The sequence below is a fragment of the Lampetra fluviatilis genome, chromosome 50 (assembly GCF_964198595.1).
Source record: "Lampetra fluviatilis chromosome 50, kcLamFluv1.1, whole genome shotgun sequence".
NCBI classification, from domain to species: domain Eukaryota; kingdom Metazoa; phylum Chordata; class Hyperoartia; order Petromyzontiformes; family Petromyzontidae; genus Lampetra; species Lampetra fluviatilis.
The window spans coordinates 4,441,310-4,462,328 of record NC_136324.1 but is presented as its reverse complement, the minus strand read 5'-3'; the positions used below and the strand labels follow the sequence as shown (position 1 = coordinate 4,462,328).

Here is a 21,019-nt window from a genome sequence, read left to right as displayed (position 1 = left end):
TCCCGGCCTGACGTTAACTCCTGGATTCAACGCGACTCCCAGCCTGACGTTACTCCAGGCCTAGACGTTACTCCCAGCCTGACGTTACTCCCGGCCTCACGTTACTCCCAACTTGACGTTACTCCCAACTTGACGTTACTACCAGCCGGACGTTAACTCCCGGACTCAACGTGACTCCCGCGCCGCCATAGGGGGGGGGGAGGGGTGAGGCGCGGTTCCGATGCGACGCCACAAATCCCAAAAGACGCTCCGTGCACTCGCAAACCCCCAAACCGGGGCCAGCCAGTCCGTGGCTCCTACCTCGGGATTGAGTCTTCGCCGATGTTTCTTTCTTCGCAGGTTTTCTCGTTCTCGGTCAAATTAGATTGTTTTGCTTGCACACGGGGTTTGCTCCTCGCGGCGGGGGCAGGGGTTAAGGGGGGGGTGTGAACAAATCTGCCACTGCGATGAGCTACGAAGCTCCGGAAGGGGATGCCTGGTCAGCAAGTGGCATCAACAGACAATAAAGGAGCAGGACGGAGAAAAGTCAAGCGGGTCTACGAGAAATTAATTAAGATGGATAGAGCGCTGGAGGTACAAATTGCACTCGTGCGTAAGTTCCCGCAAGGATTTGCCAACGCCAAATGCGAGCTTGGGGCGAGGCAACAGTCCCAGACCACAGCAAGACCACAACACTCAGAGTCCCTCGATTACATTGCAATCAATGTGGCGCACGTTCGTCCAACGTGACAACTTGATCTGTTTGGCTGCGTGTCGGGCGGCGGGAGGGGAACACAAAATCTCTCCCCGCGCACGATCTGGAGGACGGGCCAGGCACGTGGGCATGCTCTGAGAGCCCTGCATGTGTCGAGCTTGCTTTTTGGATCAGCGTCGCGAGCACCCACCTCCCCTCCCCGTTGCACGGACAATCGAGCCGCATTAAAAAATATATATATTTTAATTAACGCAAGAGGACAGATTCAACTTGCAACGTCGCCGGACAAAAGCCCCCCCCCACTCCCCCGGGTCACGTGAGAGAAGCATAAGCGCCTCGCCTCGTCCGCCAGCGGTGCCGTCGGCAGGGACATTGCGGGGCCTGCTGCGCCCGCTCGCTTGTGCTTCTCTCGCGGCCGCCCCGTTCGGCCTCCAGGGGAAGAGCGGAATTAATTGCGCCCTTAGCGAGGGTGCCCGTAGCCGTGGCGACCCAGCCGTGGCGGAGGGGGGGGGGGTGTTAGCGGTGTGCCGATAGCGCCGGAAACTTCACTGGCACCGCAGCAACAGGGAGCCGGCGAGGGTGAGGCTCGTCATGTGATAATCGGCCGGCGATCGCCAGCTTTACGATGTTTAACTCTCGTTAACTCTCATTGATTATTGTGGCCACCATTCCCTGTTTAATAATCATTTGCGCCTCGCGGTGTCCCGGGGCGCCCTCGCCGAGTCTCAAGAATTCCCATGGCAGGAGGGTCCTGCCAGGCGCCGACGCTGCCGCTGCCACTGCCGCCGTGTTCCCTGTCGCGTCAATTCCAGGGGCACTCTTTCGGCACCGTTGGCTCCCCAACCCCGACTAAAGCGGTGCTCGTTTTTATCGACCCCGGAGCGGGGGGGGGGACGATGGGCTGAGTCAACCCCTCTCCCCTCGCCCCCGCCACCCAACCGGGGGGCGTTGCGTTACGGTTCACAGCCACCACCAACGCTCGCACCGAAGAGCACCTCGGTCCAAACGCACTCCAAACTCATGGATCATTGGACGGGCTAGACAAGACGCACCCTCCCGCCCTGGCTGACGAGCAGGGATTGCGAGCAGGAATTGCGAGCTGAGATTGCAAGCAGAGATTGCGAGCTGGGATTGCGAGCTGGGATTGCGAGCAGAGATTGCGAGCAGAGATTGCGAGCTGGGATTGCGAGCAGAGATTGTGAGCTGGGATTGCAAGCAGGGATTGCGAGCTGGGATTGCGAGCTGGGATTGCGAGCAGGGATTGCGAGCAGAGATTGCGAGCTGGGATTGCGAGTGCACGGATAGTTGTCGCCGCAGCATGCCTTGTTCCTGCATGCTGTCATAGCGTCCTGTCCGTAGCTTGCTGTCGTGATGGCCTGCTTGTGATTCAGGCTAAGCCCTGATCTTTGGTGGTTGTTGTGGTTGTTGTTGTGGCCGTGGTTGTTGTTGTGGCCGTGGTTTTTCTTGTGGAGCGATGGCATTTGAAGCTTAAGTGAGAAGGCTCTGTTCATCTGGAAATGTGGTTGATGTTTTGGTGTTGTTGTTTTTGTGCGTCACAGCATTTTAGCTGAGCTCTTAGCTTCAGTCAATTTTGAAGTGTTGTTGTCAAGCCTGAGTCTCATGACTCCTTTTCCAGGAGGGTCCTGCCAGTGAATTTTTTGCGGTCGTGGTGAATGACTGCTGCTGCTGCTGCTGTGTGTGTACATTTCAGTTGAGTCATTAGCCTTGTTCCTATTTTGTCGACCCACTGGATGTCGATTGAGTCTGTGGGATGAATCCATCTGTGCGGAGGTGTGAGCGCGATTTTCTCCGTACTGCGGTTTTGCTAAGGGTGACCAACACAAAAGATCCCCCCCTGTCCCTCCCCCGTTTAGCCTCAGAAGACTGTTGGGGCAAGCGTTGTTAACGAGCATCTATGAAGGTCGGCACGGCACATGATGAGGGGGTGGGTGGCCGGAACCAATATAGATGTCTCCCTTATGGTGATGTTTACACACCGCACCAGGTGCTCATTTGAGGCTGAGTCGACCTAAAGGAGGCCCAGGACCAGTTTTAATTCTCATCAATGGTATTGGCCATGAGCATGACTCCAACTCGGGTTGCCGGGTTCGAAGCGCAGCGCGCCAACCGCTGCGCCACCGCTCCCCACTTGCTTGCACCAATAGCAGGGCTTGCCGGCGTGAGGGCAGGCAGCGCGCTGAGGCCAGGAGGTGGCGGTGCCGCGCGTCTCCCCCTGCTGGGCTGCAGAGGTCGCAACCGGGTACCCGATACCCGTACCCTACCCGATACCCGGCTACCCGTACCCGGCCGGGTACGGGTAGCCGTTTGCGACCCTGGTGCGGCCGGGTACGGGTAGACCGTGAGTCACTGGTGAGTAACTGTTTGTCACTCATTTCCCAACGTCTTGTCTCTTCTCACATTTCAAGTTCCTAGAATCAACCCACCCGCGCCTGCAACATGGCTTCATCCCAGAGGTCGCAATCAGGTACCCGATACCCGTACCCTACCCGTACCTGGCCGGGTACGGGTAGGGTACGAGTACGGCCGGGTACGGGTCTGTCTTATCGACAGACCTGTTTTTCACCTGAGAACGGCTGCTTGCGTTGTGGCCGAAACGTCGTGAGAATTATTTGATTATGTTTTATTTTTATTATTTTATTATTTCCATTCTACGTGACTTTACCGAAAGAACCAAGGAGACACAAATCTGACCAAAACATCATTGCGTGGCCTACCACCGCCAACGCATCGACAACTCACCTTCCGTTTGGCACGAGATTCCTCGGCGGGCGGCTGAGCAATCTTCCGTGGTGCGCATCGCCGGAGGGGGGGGGGGTTATGTTCATAGTAACCGAGTCGGTGGTCGGGCAGTGATGTGGCAGGGATTTTTTGGCGATGTCTCCATCGTGTTCCCTTGCCGGCCCGGAAGGGAACACGTGCCCGGCAACGTTAGTTTACATTATACGTTAAAATATAACTCAACACATGTACGATTTTATTTGATGGCTTGTTTGCTGTAGCCAAATTACATAATCAGTTGTGCTGCCAAAGATGTGCGCTGAATAAATGTCGCTAATTGTGTTGTTGGTGGTGCTGCTGAACAAGGCACAGCCAACAGCACCGCTCGGCACGTTTGTCGATAAAAGAAATCAACAGCACCGCGTGGCCTTGAACAATGGCCCTTCTCCGTAGAACATCAAGAAGGGCGATTACTCGAAACGTCGCCAGGTGGGGAGCGGTGGTGTAGCGGTTAGTGCGCTGCGCTACGAACCCGGCGACCCGAGTTCATTTTCTGGCCAACACCTAGTGACGATTGTCTGAACCGGTTCTAGGCCTCCCCGAGGTCGAATCGGCCTCAAATGAGTACCTGGTGCGGTGTATAAACATCACCACTAGGGAGACACTGGCGGCCAGGCATGGTGCTGGCCACCCACCCCATCGTGTGCGGCGGCGACTTTCGTAGGCGCTCGCTAACAGCACACAGGAGGAGGGGGTGGGGGTGTCTTTGTGAGTGTTTGCACGTGCGCGTGTGCGTGTGTGCGTGTGCGTCTCTGGCGTGCGCGTCTTCCTGTGCCTCAACACATTTCCTCTAAGCCTCGTTTCCTGAATCCGTGCGCCCACGCACACACACGCACACACACGCACACGCGCGCGCATACGCGCACACACACTCGCGGTGACCAATCGCTCGCCAATCGCCGGCGCGAGCTATTGGCGCTGGTTGCTCGCGAACAGAAGGCAAGCGGTGGGACGCGGTCCAGAGCCCCGACGTTCGCGACGTTTACTGTGGGCAGCGGCGGCAGCGCCAGATCGTTCCCGTCGCGGGAGTGGAGGTTCATGGTCTCACCGTTTGGCGCGCGTGCGGAATAACGGCACGACTCGCCCGCTCCCGCCCGCTTGCTCGCCCGGCCGCCCTGGCCGAACGGTCGACGGGGCCCGGCCATGTTGCGCAGAAAGACGCCAAGTGTTTCGGACCAATCCCAGGAGGCCAGGGTGGTGAAGGTACCCACCGCCAAGTTGAAGCAACCGGCGCCCCACGGGACCAGAGTGAAGGTACCGACTGCCAAGGCTCGAGAGCCGGTCGCTTCGTCGGGCTGCTCGTTGTCGCTCGTTGGTTGCTTGTTGTCGGCATCGTCGTCGTCGTCACGATGCCACGGTGTAGGCTTTCGCCATTGCGCTGCCTTCCGACGCGATTTCTGGTCGTGCCGCCGCGCGTCGTTCACAGCGATGTCCGACGTTCCACTCGGCGCCCCGGGAGGTCCTTGGAAGAATCTCGCGGCGCGCGGGGTGGAACGTCGGCGGCGGCGGCCACGCAGTGCTGATGACCATGCCACTTAGCGGTGGCCCGGGCGCCGGGCGTGCGACGTTCTAGGTTGCGTGATTTATTTTTTATATTTCTATAAATGTCGCGGCTCGTTTAATGATGAGGAGTAACGGATGAGAGGGGAGCGTCGAGAGCGAGCAGCCGTGGTGATAGCGGTGAGCGTGGTGAGCGTGGTGAGCGTGGTGAGCGTGGTGAGCGTGGTGAGCGTGGTGAGCATGGTGAGCATGGTGGCAACGACAAGCGTGGTGAGTGTGGTGAGCGTGGTGATAGCGACGACCGTGGTGAGCGTGGTGAGCGTGGTGACAGCGGTGAGCGTGGTGAGTGTGGTGTGCGTGGTGTGTGTGGTGTGCGTGGTGTGCGTGGTGAGCGTGGTGAGCGTGGTGAGCGTGGTGAGCGTGGTGTGCGTGGTGAGCGTGGCGAGCGTGGTGTGTGTGGTGAGCGTGGCGAGCGTGGTGAGCGTGGTGACAGTGACGAGCGTGGTGAGCGTGGTGAGCGTGGTGAGCGTGGTGAGTATGGTGAGTGTGGTGAGTGTGGTGACAGCGACGACAGTGGTGAGCGTGGTGAGCGTGGTGAGTGTGGTGAGTGTGGTGAGCGTGGCGAGCGTGGCGAGCGTGGTGAGCGTGGTGAGCGTGGTGTGCGTGGTGAGCGTGGTAACAGCGGTGACAGCGATGACCGTGGTGAGCTCGGCTGTGCTTAACAAAGCGCGCCGTTCGTGAGGCCGCTGAGTTTGGCGATGGTGCCACCGTCTATAGTGACACAGTATAAGTGAATGAGAATGTCGATTTCATACTTGAGGAATCCGATGAGCTATGAAGCTCTTTCTCACAGATGTCCAGTGGCACCGTGGCTGTAGTGACATTGTCTATCGTGTCCAGCGCGGCCCAACTCGCACTGCGGCTCGAACAGAGAAAAATGGACAACAGACGACGTTTCGTGCAACGGGCCTTCTCCATGGCACATGCGCTGTGCTGCTAGATGCGTTGTTTTTAATTTTGATTTCCGGCCACAGTCTTCTGGCTGAGCTTGTGGAGTCGCGTTTAGAGCGATGATAACAACCGACGGCCGTTCCTTATTTGTCCATTCGGAAGCCCGCGCGTGCCAGTGACACCCGGCCCCTTCTCGAAATGGGGAATCTCTGAGCAGGTTCCTCGTCTTGCGAAACGGTGCGCGCAGTGGAAGGAAGCCGGCGAGAGAATTAGCCCCGTCACACACCGGACCATAGCGAACGTTGGGCAACGTTGGGTCAACGTTTGGGGACTTAACTCGAACCATCATCATCGTCCCTTTTTCTGGGGGGGGGGTCGATAACACGAGTACCGCTTTGTGTGGTGAATAAAAAATCAAGAGTGGTTATACCGTGAAATAAACTCTCCCCGCCTATACCCTCTCCCCTATCGGCACGCCAGCCATAAGAACGTGGAATTTCCACAACTGGCTGTGCTCCCGATGCTCGTTTTGGCCGTTTGGAAGACTTGGCCTCGCAGCGGGCTTGGGAAGGTTTATTCGATCCCTGGACGGTCCACCAACCCCTGCGCAGTTTCGCCGTATTAGTGGGTTTACTGTCGCCAGCTTGCTCCCCCCCCACCCACCCTCCATTGACGTCACGGCTATGAGTCGCAGTCCGATCTGCGCCCGCTAACCCCGCGTTGGGGTTGCTAATCGGCGGGGGAGATCGGCAGCATTGTTGCGAGAGACTGACTCACCCCGCCACTCATCGATCAACCGCCGTTTCCTCTGTGGATTTGCGATTTCTCATGTCCCCCTTATCGGTGCGTCTTAGCTGTCACTCGTCCCCACCGATGCCCTGGTCGTCTTCATCGCGAGTGTCATCGGTGTGCGGTCGTCACCGTCGTCGCCGTCATCCGTCGTCAAAATTTACGTCATCATAATCATCATCATCACCACCATCAGTTACGTCATCATAATCATCACCATCATCAGTTACGTCACTGCCATCATCAGTTGCGTCAATATCATCACCACCATCAGTTACGTCATCATAATCATCATCACCATCATCAGTTACGTCGTAATAATCACCATCATCAGTTACGCCATCATCATCATCAGCCATCACAAAAATCGTTGTCACCGTCATCATTATCATCAGTGTTATAACGTGAATTCTCAGTTCCATCATCAGCATCCACCCGGGGTTACGACAATGAGCGGCCACTTTGTCTGCGGTGACCAGTGGTCATGCTATGGCCGTTATAATCCCCCATCATAGGAACGTGGAATTTCCCACCATTGGAGGCTGGGGGGCCCTTAGTCAGTGACCGTCGAGCGCCCCACGCTCGTGCGGGCGAGGGGAAGGTCGTGGCCCTGACGCTTGACTGGACCTGGGACGTTGTTGATGACCCTGGCCGGAGCTGTTTACTCGGCTTCATCACGACATCAACGCGTCACAACATCAACTCATCACAACATCAACTCATCACGACATCAACTCATCACAACATCAACTCATCACAACATCAACGCGTCACGACATCAACTCATCACAACATCAACTCATCACAACATCAACGCGTCACGACATCAACTCATCACAACATCAACTCATCACGACATCAACTCGTGACGACATCAACGCATCGCCTTCCCCCCCGTGGCTTTGTTAGTTGTGTGGTGAGACGGCAATCGGTTGTGGAAAAAAGAAACTGGGAGCGTTGAGAGGTCGCGGCTCCCTCCGCCTCGCCGTTTCCCATCCTCCTCCCCCTTCTCTCACTGTCTTTCCCTGTGTCTGTGTGTCTACCCGTGTGTCCGTGTGTCTCCACGTGTGTCCCCACGTGTGTCCCCGTGTGTGTCTGTGTGTCTCCCCGTGTGTCCGTGTGTCTCTCCCTGTGTCTGTGTGTCTCTCCGTGAAGTCCCCGTGTGTCTCCACGTGTGTCCCCACGTGTGTGTCTCTCCGTGTGTGTCTATGTGTCTCTGTGCCTTCCTGTGTGTGCCTGTGTGTATCCCCAGGTGAGGAGCGGTAGCGTAGTGGTTAGCGCGCTGCGCTACGAACCCAGTTAATTTCCTGCTAACGTCCAACACCAGTGACGATTGTCTCAACCGGTCCTGGGCCTCCCCTAGGTCGAATCAGCCTTAAATGAGTACCTGGTGCAGTGTGTAAACATCGCCACTGGGAAGACAAAGGCGGCCCGGCGTGGTGCTGGCTACCCACCCCCTCGTGTGCCGTGCCGGCCTTCATAGGTGCTCGCTAACAGCACTTGCTCCAACAGTCTATTAAGGCTATACAGGGAAGCTTTGTCTTTGTATCCCCATGTGTGTCTGTGTCTCTGTGTGTATCCCTGTGTGTTTCTCTGTGTCTCCCCGTGCGTCCCTGTGTGTCTCCGTCTCTCCACATGTCCCCCCGCACGTCTAACCGTTTCTGCCTGCGTATCTCCGCATGCGTCTCTCCGCTTGCGTCTCTCCCCACGCTCGATTCACCCATCGCCCCATAAATCTCCTCGGGGCAACACTCTCAATTGAGTGGCCCTGGCGAGGATGTGCTGCTCATCTGGCCAGGGAGGCTTCTTGCGTCTTGCCAAGGCCTCTTCAGCTCCGAAGAATGATGACCGCCGCTGCTGAACGCAGCACGGAGTCGGCCCGCGGTGTGACGCTGCTGCGATATCTGGGGTGCAGCCTCCAGTTCCCACCTCGCCAAGCCATGATTCACGCCTGCAACTCACTCCCTGGTGTGGCCAGTCATCTTCCTATCACTCTTCTATCGCTGCTGCTGCTGCTGCTACCAAAATCACCACGGTTACTGTTGCCGTGAACTTCGCTCGTCGATTCCTCCACCACCCACGGTCTAACAGACACTCACTTTTCATCATCCACGACCACCACCACCACCACCACAGTGTTCATCCACCACTACCACCACCACCACTATACTGTACTGTGTTCATCCACCACCACCACACTGTGTGTGTTCAACCACCACCACCACACTGTGTTCAACCACCACCACCACCACAGTGTGTTCAACCACCACCACCACACTGTGTTCAACCACCACCACCACCACAGTGTGTTCAACCACCACCACCACAGTGTGTTCATCCACCACCACCACACTGTGTTCATCCACCACCACCACCACACTGTGTTCAACCACCACCACCACCACACTGTTCATCCACCACCACCACACTGTGTTCAACCACCACCACCACCACACTGTGTTCATCCACCACCACCACCACACTGTTCATCCACCACCACCACACTGTGTTCAACCACCACCACCACCACACTGTGTTCAACCACCACCACCACCACACTGTTCATCCACCACCACCACACTGTGTTCAACCACCACCACCACCACACTGTGTTCATCCACCACCACCACCACACTGTTCATCCACCACCACCACACTGTGTTCAACCACCACCACCACCACACTGTGTTCATCCACCACCACCACCACACTGTTCATCCACCACCACCACACTGTGTTCATCCACCACCACCACCACACTGTGTTCAACCACCACCACCACCACACTGTGTTCAACCACCACCACCACCACACTGTGTTCATCCACCACCACCACCACACTGTTCAACCACCACCACCACACTGTGTTCATCCACCACCACCACCACACTGTGTTCAACCACCACCACCACCACACTGTGTTCAACCACCACCACCACCACACTGTGTTCAACCACCACCACCACCACACTGTTCATCCACCACCACCACACTGTGTTCAACCACCACCACCACCACACTGTTCATCCACCACCACCACACTGTGTTCAACCACCACCACCACCACACTGTGTTCATCCACCACCACCACCACACTGTGTTCAACCACCACCACCACACTGTGTTCAACCACCACCACCACCACACTGTGTTCAACCACCACCACCACCACACTGTGTTCATCCACCACCACCACCACACTGTTCATCCACCACCACCACACTGTGTTCAACCACCACCACCACCACACTGTGTTCATCCACCACCACCACCACACTGTGTTCAACCACCACCACCACCACACTGTGTTCAACCACCACCACCACCACACTGTGTTCAACCACCACCACCACCACACTGTGTTCAACCACCACCACCACCACACTGTGTTCAACCACCACCACCACCACACTGTGTTCATCCACCACCACCACCACACTGTTCATCCACCACCACCACACTGTGTTCAACCACCACCACCACCACACTGTGTTCAACCACCACCACCACCACACTGTTCATCCACCACCACCACACTGTGTTCAACCACCACCACCACCACACTGTGTTCATCCACCACCACCACCACACTGTGTTCAACCACCACCACCACACTGTGTTCAACCACCACCACCACCACACTGTGTTCATCCACCACCACCACACTGTGTTCAACCACCACCACCACCACACTGTGTTCATCCACCACCACCACCACACTGTTCATCCACCACCACCACACTGTGTTCAACCACCACCACCACCACACTGTGTTCATCCACCACCACCACCACACTGTTCATCCACCACCACCACACTGTGTTCAACCACCACCACCACCACACTGTGTTCATCCACCACCACCACCACACTGTGTTCAACCACCACCACCACCACACTGTTCATCCACCACCACCACACTGTGTTCATCCACCACCACCACCACACTGTGTTCAACCACCACCACCACCACACTGTTCATCCACCACCACCACACTGTGTTCAACCACCACCACCACCACACTGTTCATCCACCACCACCACACTGTGTTCATCCACCACCACCACCACACTGTGTTCAACCACCACCACCACCACACTGTTCATCCACCACCACCACACTGTGTTCAACCACCACCACCACCACACTGTGTTCATCCACCACCACCACACTGTGTTCAACCACCACCACCACCACACTGTGTTCAACCACCACCACCACCACCACACTGTGTTCAACCACCACCACCACCACCACACTGTGTTCAACCACCACCACCACACTGTGTTCAACCACCACCACCACCACACTGTGTTCAACCACCACCACCACACAGTGTTCAACCACCACCACCACCACACTGTGTTCAACCACCACCACCACACTGTGTTCAACCACCACCACCACCACACTGTGTTCATCCACCACCACCACACTGTGTTCAACCACCACCACCACCACACTGTGTTCAACCACCACCACCACACTGTGTTCAACCACCACCACCACCACACTGTTCATCCACCACCACCACACTGTGTTCAACCACCACCACCACCACACTGTGTTCATCCACCACCACCACCACACTGTTCATCCACCACCACCACACTGTGTTCAACCACCACCACCACCACACTGTTCATCCACCACCACCACACTGTGTTCAACCACCACCACCACCACACTGTTCATCCACCACCACCACACTGTGTTCAACCACCACCACCACACTGTGTTCAACCACCACCACCACCACACTGTTCATCCACCACCACCACACTGTGTTCAACCACCACCACCACACTGTGTTCAACCACCACCACCACCACACTGTGTTCATCCACCACCACCACCACACTGTGTTCAACCACCACCACCACCACACTGTTCATCCACCACCACCACACTGTGTTCAACCACCACCACCACCACACTGTGTTCATCCACCACCACCACACTGTGTTCAACCACCACCACCACCACAGTGTGTTCAACCACCACCACCACCACAGTGTGTTCAACCACCACCACCACACTGTGTTCAACCACCACCACCACCACACTGTGTTCAACCACCACCACCACCACACTGTGTTCATCCACCACCACCACACTGTGTTCAACCACCACCACCACACTGTGTTCAACCACCACCACCACCACAGTGTGTTCAACCACCACCACCACCACAGTGTGTTCAACCACCACCACCACAGTGTGTGTGTTCATCCACCACCACCACACTGTGTTCAACCACCACCACCACCACCACAGTGTTCAACCACCACCACCACCACAGTGTTCAACCACCACCACCACACTGTGTTCAACCACCACCACCACCACCACAGTGTTCAACCACCACCACCACCACAGTGTTCAACCACCACCACCACCACCACAGTGTTCAACCACCACCACCACCACACTGTTCATCCACCACCACCACACTGTGTTTAACCACCACCACACTGTTCATCCACCACCACAACACTGTGTTCAAACCCCAACCACCACAACACACTCACCCAACCCACTCAGCGCACTGCAGGTCGCCTCTCTCTCATCTTGATGGTTCTTCGCTCACACCGCTCCACTTGAGAATTCCCCTCTCCCGTCCATTATCATCGTTAAAGCCGTCTCTTACCCCCCCCCTCTCCCGCCACAACCTCTACCAAAGATAACGACCTCGCTTGATTCAAGAGACGTGTGACGCTCTTGCCCAATTAAAAAATGTTGACAATCGGTGCTGCTTGTTCCTGGCCACTCTGGGCCTCGTTGTTGGGGCGCCCTTTGGGCTTGTCGCTCGTCCGATTCTGTAAAAGTAAAACACGTATATTTGACCCTGGGGTTTATTTATTTTTCTCTGTGGCTCAAATTTACCGCGCCTGCCATCATATTTTTTGTGGTCGTCGTTTCTTTCCCCGCATGTTTCTGTAACTGTACAACAATCCCCCCTCTCCCACACCAACCCAGCGCTTATTGCGCGGAAAAAATCTCACGAATGTCCAAGACCCACAAAAAAAACGCTTGCCTTGTTATTTTTTTGGGGGGGGGGGGTCGATGCATGTTTGACAAAAAAAAAGAGGAATGTATTCCTAACACTCAAAAATGTGCTTCCCGTTTTTGCCCGTTTTTTTTCTCCAAATTATTACATGCGTCTCGTTTTTTCGGTTCAGTGCGATGACACTTCCTGCCGAGTGAGGAGCGTGTGAGCGAGTGTGCGCGTGTGTGAGTGAGCGTGTGAGCGTGAGTGAGTGTGAGCGTGTGAGTGTGCATGTGAGTAAGTGTGTGAATGTGGGGAGCGGTAGTGTAGCGGTTAGCGCGCTGCGCTATGAACCTGGCGACCCGGGTTCGATTCCCGCTCACGGCCAACACCAGTGACGATTATCTGAAACGATCCTGGGCCTCCCCTAGATCGACTCAGCCTTAAATGAGTACCTGGTGCGGTGTGTAAACATCGCCACTGGGGAGACAAAGGCGGTAGGGCGTGGTGCTGGCCACCCACCCCCTCGTGTACCGTTCCGGCCTTCATAGGTGCTCGCTAACTGCACTTGTCCCTACAGTCTGTTAAGGCTATACGGGGGATCTTTGTCTTTGAATGTGTGCGTGAGTGTCGGGAGTGTTAGTGTAGTGGTTCGTGCGCCGTCTGCTACGAACCCTACTACTGCAATGTCGGTGACGAATATCCGAACCGGTCATGGGGCTCTCCTAGGTCGACCCAGCCTTAAATGAGTACCCAGTGCAGCACTGGGGAGACAAAGGTGGTCGGACGTGTTTCTGACCCCACCCATCCCCTTCGGTGTGCCGTGCCAGCCTTAATAGGTACTCTCCAACAGCACTTGCCCCTACAGTCTGTTCAAGGCTATACGGGGGATCTTTGTCTTTGTAGGTATTCCGTGATGTTGTTCATGTGTCGGTGTTTGCGGTTTTACATGCTAGATGTTTGAATGCGTGTGCATCGTATGTCCACAGTCCTAGCCACCCCCTCCCCTCCCCCCCTTGTGTGCCGTGCCAGCCTACATGTGCGCTCGCGAACAGCACTTGCCCCAACAGCATGTGTGGGCTACACGGGGGGAGGGATCTTTAAATGTATCTTTGTGTGTTGGCGTAGGTGCTCGTTCGCTAACAGCACTTTGCCCCAACAGACTGTGTGGGCTACACCTTGTCTGTCTGCGTGTCTGCACTACATCGTGCGTTCCGTGCACGCATGCGCCTCGAAGTGCACCGAGCATGGCACAAGCGCCGCAGTGACGTCACCGACACTTGGTGGTGAACGTCGGTGGTTGTTGTTGTTGTTGTTGCCGTCGTCGTTGTCGCTGCATGTGCCCGTCGCATCATCCCCCGCGCTCCGTCGCCGTGCAGGCATGAGCGCACACGCGTGACGCTGGCGTGTGATGCCCCCGGGGCGCGGACTCGTCTCTCTGCTTTTAACGACGGGGCTCGTTGAAAGTCCCGAGATGAATCGATGCCCGTTGGCCAAAGTTGGGTGGCAAAACATAATTTCGAGCAAATGGACAAATGCTCGTCCTCCCGAGGACAAAATGACACTCGTTATTGTTTAAACGTTTCCCTGGTCCGTCAGGCCGTGCGATCGTTCCGCTACGAACGGTTCGCACGTGAATTCCGGACTCGGCTTCGACTTCCTGGGGTCTCGTGAGCTAAGGGGCCCGGCCATGCTCAGGGCAGTACGGCAACCATCGCCGTCTCGGCCACTGAAATACATGCGGTCATGTTGGCCAGATGAATCTGATTGGGCTATCGGGCCTATTAACACCAATACTACTCATACAGCATGAACATTATTGATGCCCTTTTGGACCAGAATTTATATTGGCGTGGAGAGAAGATTTTTTTGTGTGCGTTAATTAATTCTTTACTACCCACAATGCTCCATGGCGGTTCAGAGGACGCGTTCATAGATGAGTGACTTCCTGCTCGAAATGAGCCTTGAGACATCAGTGACCGTCTGTTTTACAGCCCTTTGCAGAACGAGCGGTGGAAATTCCACATTCCTATTGTGGGGTGGGGGCGAGTAAATCCACGGAACCGCTGTTGACTTCCCCACAAAGTGGTACTCGTTTTAACGACCCCACGAGGGGGGGGGGGGATAACGATGTGCCGATGGAGTAATTCGCCCCATAACTAGGGTGTGAACTCGCGACCTATCGCTTGCGAGCCGCTCGCTCTGCTGCTGGCTCGCCAACCGGACTGGGTCCGTGTTCGTGCAGTGTCCAAAATAGGTGTGCCGTTCAGTCAAACCTTTTTAGGGGTTTTTATTGTAAAAAACAAATTGCTAAAGTGGAATTTTCCAATCTGCGGCCAAAGGCCATTTCCGTCAAATAATTTCACGATGGTTACGCCAATGTTTCCGATCGCTGCCTACGCTGCTAAATCATCCAAATATACTAATGGGGTGTTTACACATGCATGAAAGTGCCAACCTGGTCCCGGGCATCGATGCGATCGAATGAAAATGAATGTCGACATCTGCTGCAGTGTTCTCTGGATTACGACGCCGTATTTCCGCCCCTTTCCCGAACAGCCAGAGGCCCTCTCCTAGGGGTAAGGCGACTGCCCCAGGCCCCGAGCTTTGGGGGGCCCCCGGTACTTCGACCTCACAGTGTCGGATGTAATACTTCCGGTTTAATTTGAAGGCATCAGCGGGGAGCCCACTGTGGGATTTGCCCCGGGCCCCACATCCCCACGCCCCCCCCCCCTCAATGGACCGTCGTGGGGACAGAAAAGCTAAAGTCAGGGGTGCATCTCGTAGTCCGGCAGGCGTGCGCGTGTGACCGCCTCACCTGTGAGCCGCCTCCTTCACCGGGGTCATGGCCTCCTCACAGGAAATCGGCCAATCAGATTGAAACCAGATCGGGCTTTGCTATCACCTGGCAAGTTCTTGGCATTTGAGGCACACCCCTGTAATCCGGAGAATACGGTCATTGTCGGAGCGTGACGACGCTTTGCGACATCGATTCTTGTCATCGCGTCATGTATCGTGTATATTTTAAAACGTTAATTTGTTATTTCCCCCCTCCGCAGAGAAACAGCAGCTTCGGAGGATTCGACCTTCGCAGTCGCCTGGGCAGCATCTCGTCCGTCGGCTCCGAGGAGACGGAGGAAGCCTCGGTGAGGATTCACAATCATGCGGCGTGTCGGGTGGGTGTCGGGGTGGGGGCATGGTTGGCGGTGGTGGCTTTGCGGTGGAGGCAGCGGCGGGGGTCGGTGGATCACCACACTGATGTTGTTGAAACTCCCTTCCCCCGTGGGGGTTATCGAGGAGGAGCCGTACCCCCTGCCTTGCCAGGAGAAGGCGGTACAGCAAAAATGTACTCCACCTGTTCCTTCTGTATGGGGATAGAGTGTTGCCCCCTCGCATGTATGGGTTTTCTCAGGGTGCCCTGGTGTCCCTCCCACATGTCAAACACTCATTGATTGGCTAAACACATCTTAATATATAGAGGACCACAGAGCTTGGGAGATTGCCGTTGGCGACGGCTCGCCGGCTGGCTGCTGCCGCCTTTCCTCTCGTCTGTGGTTCCGTCTCGTGCCTCCGAGTTGTCGTCGTCATCTCGACGAGAGCGATGAGCGAATGCTGTGCAGCGACGGCGCGTTACAAGTTGACATCATGGTGAGATGTTAACTACCTTGCCTGGTATGCAGGAGGTCGTGGGTTTGATCGCGACCCTGACGCCTGCTGCTGTATATTTGGAGTTTGCGTGTCTCTCTCTCATCATCATCACGGTGGCTAAGAGATGTTAACTACCTCGCCTGGTATTTCTCTCCCCATGGTCGCGTGGATTTTTCTCCGGGTCCTCCGGTTTGTCCCTTCCACATTTAGAATCAACGTCACGCGTTCAGAGTATTTGGCTGCAATAGATTTCCACATTATGATAAGCCACTTCGTTGAGCTATCATTTGTGACCAGGCCGCTCCTGAAAAAGAGCCACATAGCTCAGTGGGCCTTAATTGGTAAATAAAAAAATAGTTTTTAGTTCAGTTTCATGTTGCGCTACGGGTGTCGGAATACAACCGTGACGCAACGTGGACATTCACGGCGTCTCAAATGTTACCGCATATCCAGACAGTGTACAAAAACAAGTGGGCGAGTTTATATTATGGGTAGGCAGTCGTAGGTGTCTGTGAAGTCAATGGGCTCACTGCATGACTCTACGGCTCTCGGCTCGGCCCTCTGGCTCTACGCATGCACCGTGGGAGTGAACGATAGAATCCCACTGCACCGTGGATGGATTTTAGCGATGCGACCGCACAGCATTCCATCCGGTCGCCTCCACCACCTGCGATCGTCCCTTCGACCCTAATTCTGCCCTGCCCTGCCATGCCCAGCCCGACGATGACATCACAATCGACTGGGCCACAATCGGCCCGCCAATCAAATTGTAAGGCAGCGTTGCCATGGGGATTTGCGGCTCAGATTCGGGTTATTAATTTGAAAATTAAATGAGATGTAAAGTTCTGGCTGCACCCGATAAGGACCGCGGTCCCCCCCCCCCCCGACATATGCCGCGGGTGACCGGCGCTTGCCGAGCGTGCAGAGCGCGTCGCGCTCCGGACGTTGGCGACTTCACCCACAGTTCCTTTGTGTGGGGCGCAAAGGTGGCAGAATGTCGTGGGTTCAATCCCAACCCTGACGCCTGCTGCTGTACAGTTGCCGTGCTCTCCCGTGGTCGCGTGGGTTTTTACCACGAGTTCCTCCGGTTTTTTGCCTACACGTTTAAAATCAACATCACGCGTTCAGAGCATTTGCCTGCTGTAAATTTCCACGCGATGATATAAGCCACTTCGTTGAGCTAGCATTTGTGGCCGGGTGGCTTCTGAAAAGAGCCGCCTAGCTCAGTGGGCCTTAGCTGGTAAACATAAAAATAGTTGATAGTTTGTAAGTTTTATTTTATACTTACTATGGTTATTGAGCACGGGCTGCCCAATGGCCTGGAGGGTCGAGTGGGCCAGCAACAAACAGCACCGTCATCAACATTGTGAGAGATAAGAGTTTCATGTGTTTCTAGACTTGAGAAAATATTGCCGTTGTTGTATAAGATCTTGGGGTTCCAGAGTAGAGCAGCCGTGCAAGTAAAGAAGCAGAGAGGGAGAGAAGTGAATTGACCTGCAGTGTAGTGAGTGGGTTGACCACCCACCCCCTCGTGTACCGTGGTGGCCTTAATAAGGTGCGTCTCGCTTCCAGCACTGGTCCCCCAACAGTCTGTTAAGGCTACACGGGGGGATCTTTGTCTTTGAGTGGGCGAGTGAGCGGGTGAGTGTGTAGTTATGAGCCGCAGTGTGGTGGTCGTGCTGTTTGAGATGAAACAGTCGGTGTCTGCTAGACACCGTGCCCTCAACGTGGGTGTGACGAGTAGCGATAGGAGAGCGACGGGGAGCCGACTGGCTGCCGCTGGGTGAGCGAGCGACTGCTGATTTCGATCGACAGCAGCGAGGTCGCAACAGGATCCCAACTCTAGATCGTGGAGGCTGGGGCAGGCTGCAGCAGGCTGGAGCCCGGGTCGCTACGCGGATCAGAGACCGCCTGCAAAAGCAGGTGCCATAGGCTTGACCTGCGAGGCGTGGCCAGGAGAAGAGAGTCCGCCCCTCGCGTACAGCTGCGGCGGTGGGTTTTATTTCATTTTCCCCGGGCTCGCCGCTATCCTGCGGATGCCAAACGCTCATTAAATGGAACCGGGTGATGGGGAAACGATAGGGAGCAATGTCGACCAATGGGGGGGGGGGGAGCAATGTTGATCAATGGGGAGCAATGAAAAGCAATGGGGAGCAACGGAGAGAAATGTCGAGCAATGGGGGGAGCAATGTTGATCAATGGGGAGCAACGGGGAGCAACGGGGAGCAATGGGGACCAACGCCAAAGCGATAGGAAGCGGTTGCGAGTGGCTTGGATGAGTGCGGCGAGATGGGGGTCAGTGTGGAGCGATGTGGAGCAGTGAAACCTACGGCGGGGGGCTGGGGAGGTGTGGGAGGGGAGGCGGGGGTTGCAGGGTGGGAGAAGGGGTGCGGGGTGGGAGGTGTGGGGCATGGTCCCAGGTAGCAGCCGAACAATCGCGGGAAGCCGGAGGAAGGGCGACCCGGGGACTTGCAAGGTCGCCGGCGTGACGTCCGTGCGGGGTCGGAGCGGTTCCGAAGAAAACACGGATATGGGGGCAGTAACTCCTGCGGGCAGGCGCGGGAGGCACCCGCGGCCTTGGCAACTGCTCCCTATTGTTGGAAGCGGTCTCGCTGTTGTTGTCATTGTTGTCGCTGTTTGTCGCTGCGTTTCGGACTTTTGTAGGGGGGGGGGTAATTAATGCACGCGGAGGCAAAGGTCCCCTCCCTGCGTGTAGCCTTTAGCAGACTGTCGGGGCAAGTGCTGTGAGCGAACCGTCTGTGAATGGCGGCCCGGTGTACGAGACCGGTGGGTGGAAAAAGAACACGGCCGGCCGCCTTTGTCTCCCCGATGCTCATGTTTACATCGCGCACGGGATTGAATTTGGGTCGCCAGGTTCATAAGCACTGCGCCACCACTCCTCACTAATTATACAGAATGCACGTGGTGCGTACACACGTACATCTGGTTCTGTGCGAGTCTGTGGGTCTCCGTGTGATTCTGTGGGTCTCCATGCGAATCTATGGGTCTCTGCGTGAGTCTTTGGGTCTCTGTGCGAGTCTGTCGTTCTCTGTGTGACTCTATCGGTCTCTGTGTAGGTCTGTGGGTCTCTATGGGAGTCTATGGGTGTCCGCTTATTTTTTTTCGCCAACGTTGCTCATCAGTAAGCCCGTCTCCCCGTGCGTTACCCCAGCGGCCGTCCAACCGGGGGGCGGCTGCCACTGCCATCGCGCGGCGCTCCTAACGAGGAGGAGGTGGCGCTGCCAGCCAGCGCCATCGTTACCCGCCGTAGATTGACGCGAGACTAATCGCCCGTCGCTGAGCGCGCTGTCCCCGAGCTAATCTTCGCAACCAATTGGGCTTTTGTTTTACGTGCGCGCATGCGCCTTTGTCTTTTTACGTTTGCCTCCAACAGTCCGTAAAAGGCTATACGGGGGGCGGGGGCGGTGCATCTTTGTGTCAACCGAGCTTTTGTGGACTGACGTGGACTGTTCCATTTTTACGGGATAGAGCGTTGCCCCCTCCCACCCACCCCTCGCACCCGTGGGATTTCACCGGGCGCTTCCCGTTTCCTCCCTCGTGTAAACGCTCATTAATCGCCCGATAACACCTTGATATATCGAGGACCGCAGAACTCGGGCAATCGTTTGGTCTGCGAATCTCAGTATCGGCGTTCGTGCGTCGGTTAAAGCCTCGGACGAAAGTCGAGTTCCCGAAATGTGCATTTCCCCAGTTTTGTCGTGCGCCTCACCGGCCTGGCTAGATCTCGGTTGCTAAGTAGGGGTTGAGCCTGGGCTAGTGCCGGGATGGGCGAACCCCTGCCGTTGATGGCAGGACGCTGTTGGGCCATTGAGGTTGCTTGCAGCTGTTTCGCGCCTGCCAGCAGCGAGCATTCCACATTGCACGCGACGCCCTCAACGTGCACCTAGCTTGGCACAAGCGCCGCTTAGTGGCGGTGACTTCAGTTGCTGTTGGGCAGGGAGGATGGGTGAGTGAGTGATGGTGTAAGTGTGAAGTACGTGTGATGGTGAGTAAGTTTGTGATTGAGCATGTGTGTGAGCATGTGTGTGTCTCTTTGTCTTTGGAGCGGTAGTAGTGCGGTTAGCCCCCATGCGCTACGGACTCGGCAACACGGGTTCGATTCCCGCTCACGGCCAACACCAGTGACGATCATATGAACTGGTCTTGAGCCTCCCCTAGGTTGACTCAGCCTCAAATGAGTACCTAGTGCGGTGTGTAAACATCGGCACTGGGGAGACTAAGGCGGCCAGGCGTGTTGCTGGCCACCCACCCTCTCGTGTGCCGTTCCGGCCTTCATAGGTGCTCGCTGACAGCCCTTGGCCCTCCAATATTTGTGTGAGTGTGTGGTGTGTTAAATGAGTGCATGAGCGAGTGTGTGTGTGTGAGATTGTGTGTGTGTGTGAGATTGTGTAAGTGTGTGTGTATGTGTTTTAGTGTGCAAGCGAACGTGCGTTGGCCAGATAAGAGCAGGGGCGGTCAATCAGTCTTGGCCGAACCCGCGAGATTTCTCAAGTTTTCGGCGAGAAATAATAAAATTATCGTGTTCTGCGGTGGAGGGAGCTTGGGAGGAAATGTTAACCTCACCTCCGCCGGGAGCACAGCCATATGCTCTCAGCGATTTCAGTTTCACGATCAGCTGGGAACTCGT

At 55.9% G+C, this 21,019-nt stretch overlaps 1 protein-coding gene across 5 annotated transcripts in view; it reads left to right on the top strand.

Moving 5' to 3' along the window:
- Positions 1-21,019, top strand: part of LOC144948641 (uncharacterized) — a 298,072-nt gene that overhangs the window by 255,224 nt on the left and 21,829 nt on the right. For all 5 annotated transcript variants that reach the window (XM_078878262.1, XM_078878261.1, XM_078878264.1 and 2 more), the window contains exon 11: positions 15,783-15,869. In XM_078878262.1, the coding sequence (XP_078734388.1) occupies positions 15,783-15,869 (87 nt within the window). The remainder of the gene's footprint in view (positions 1-15,782; positions 15,870-21,019) is intronic.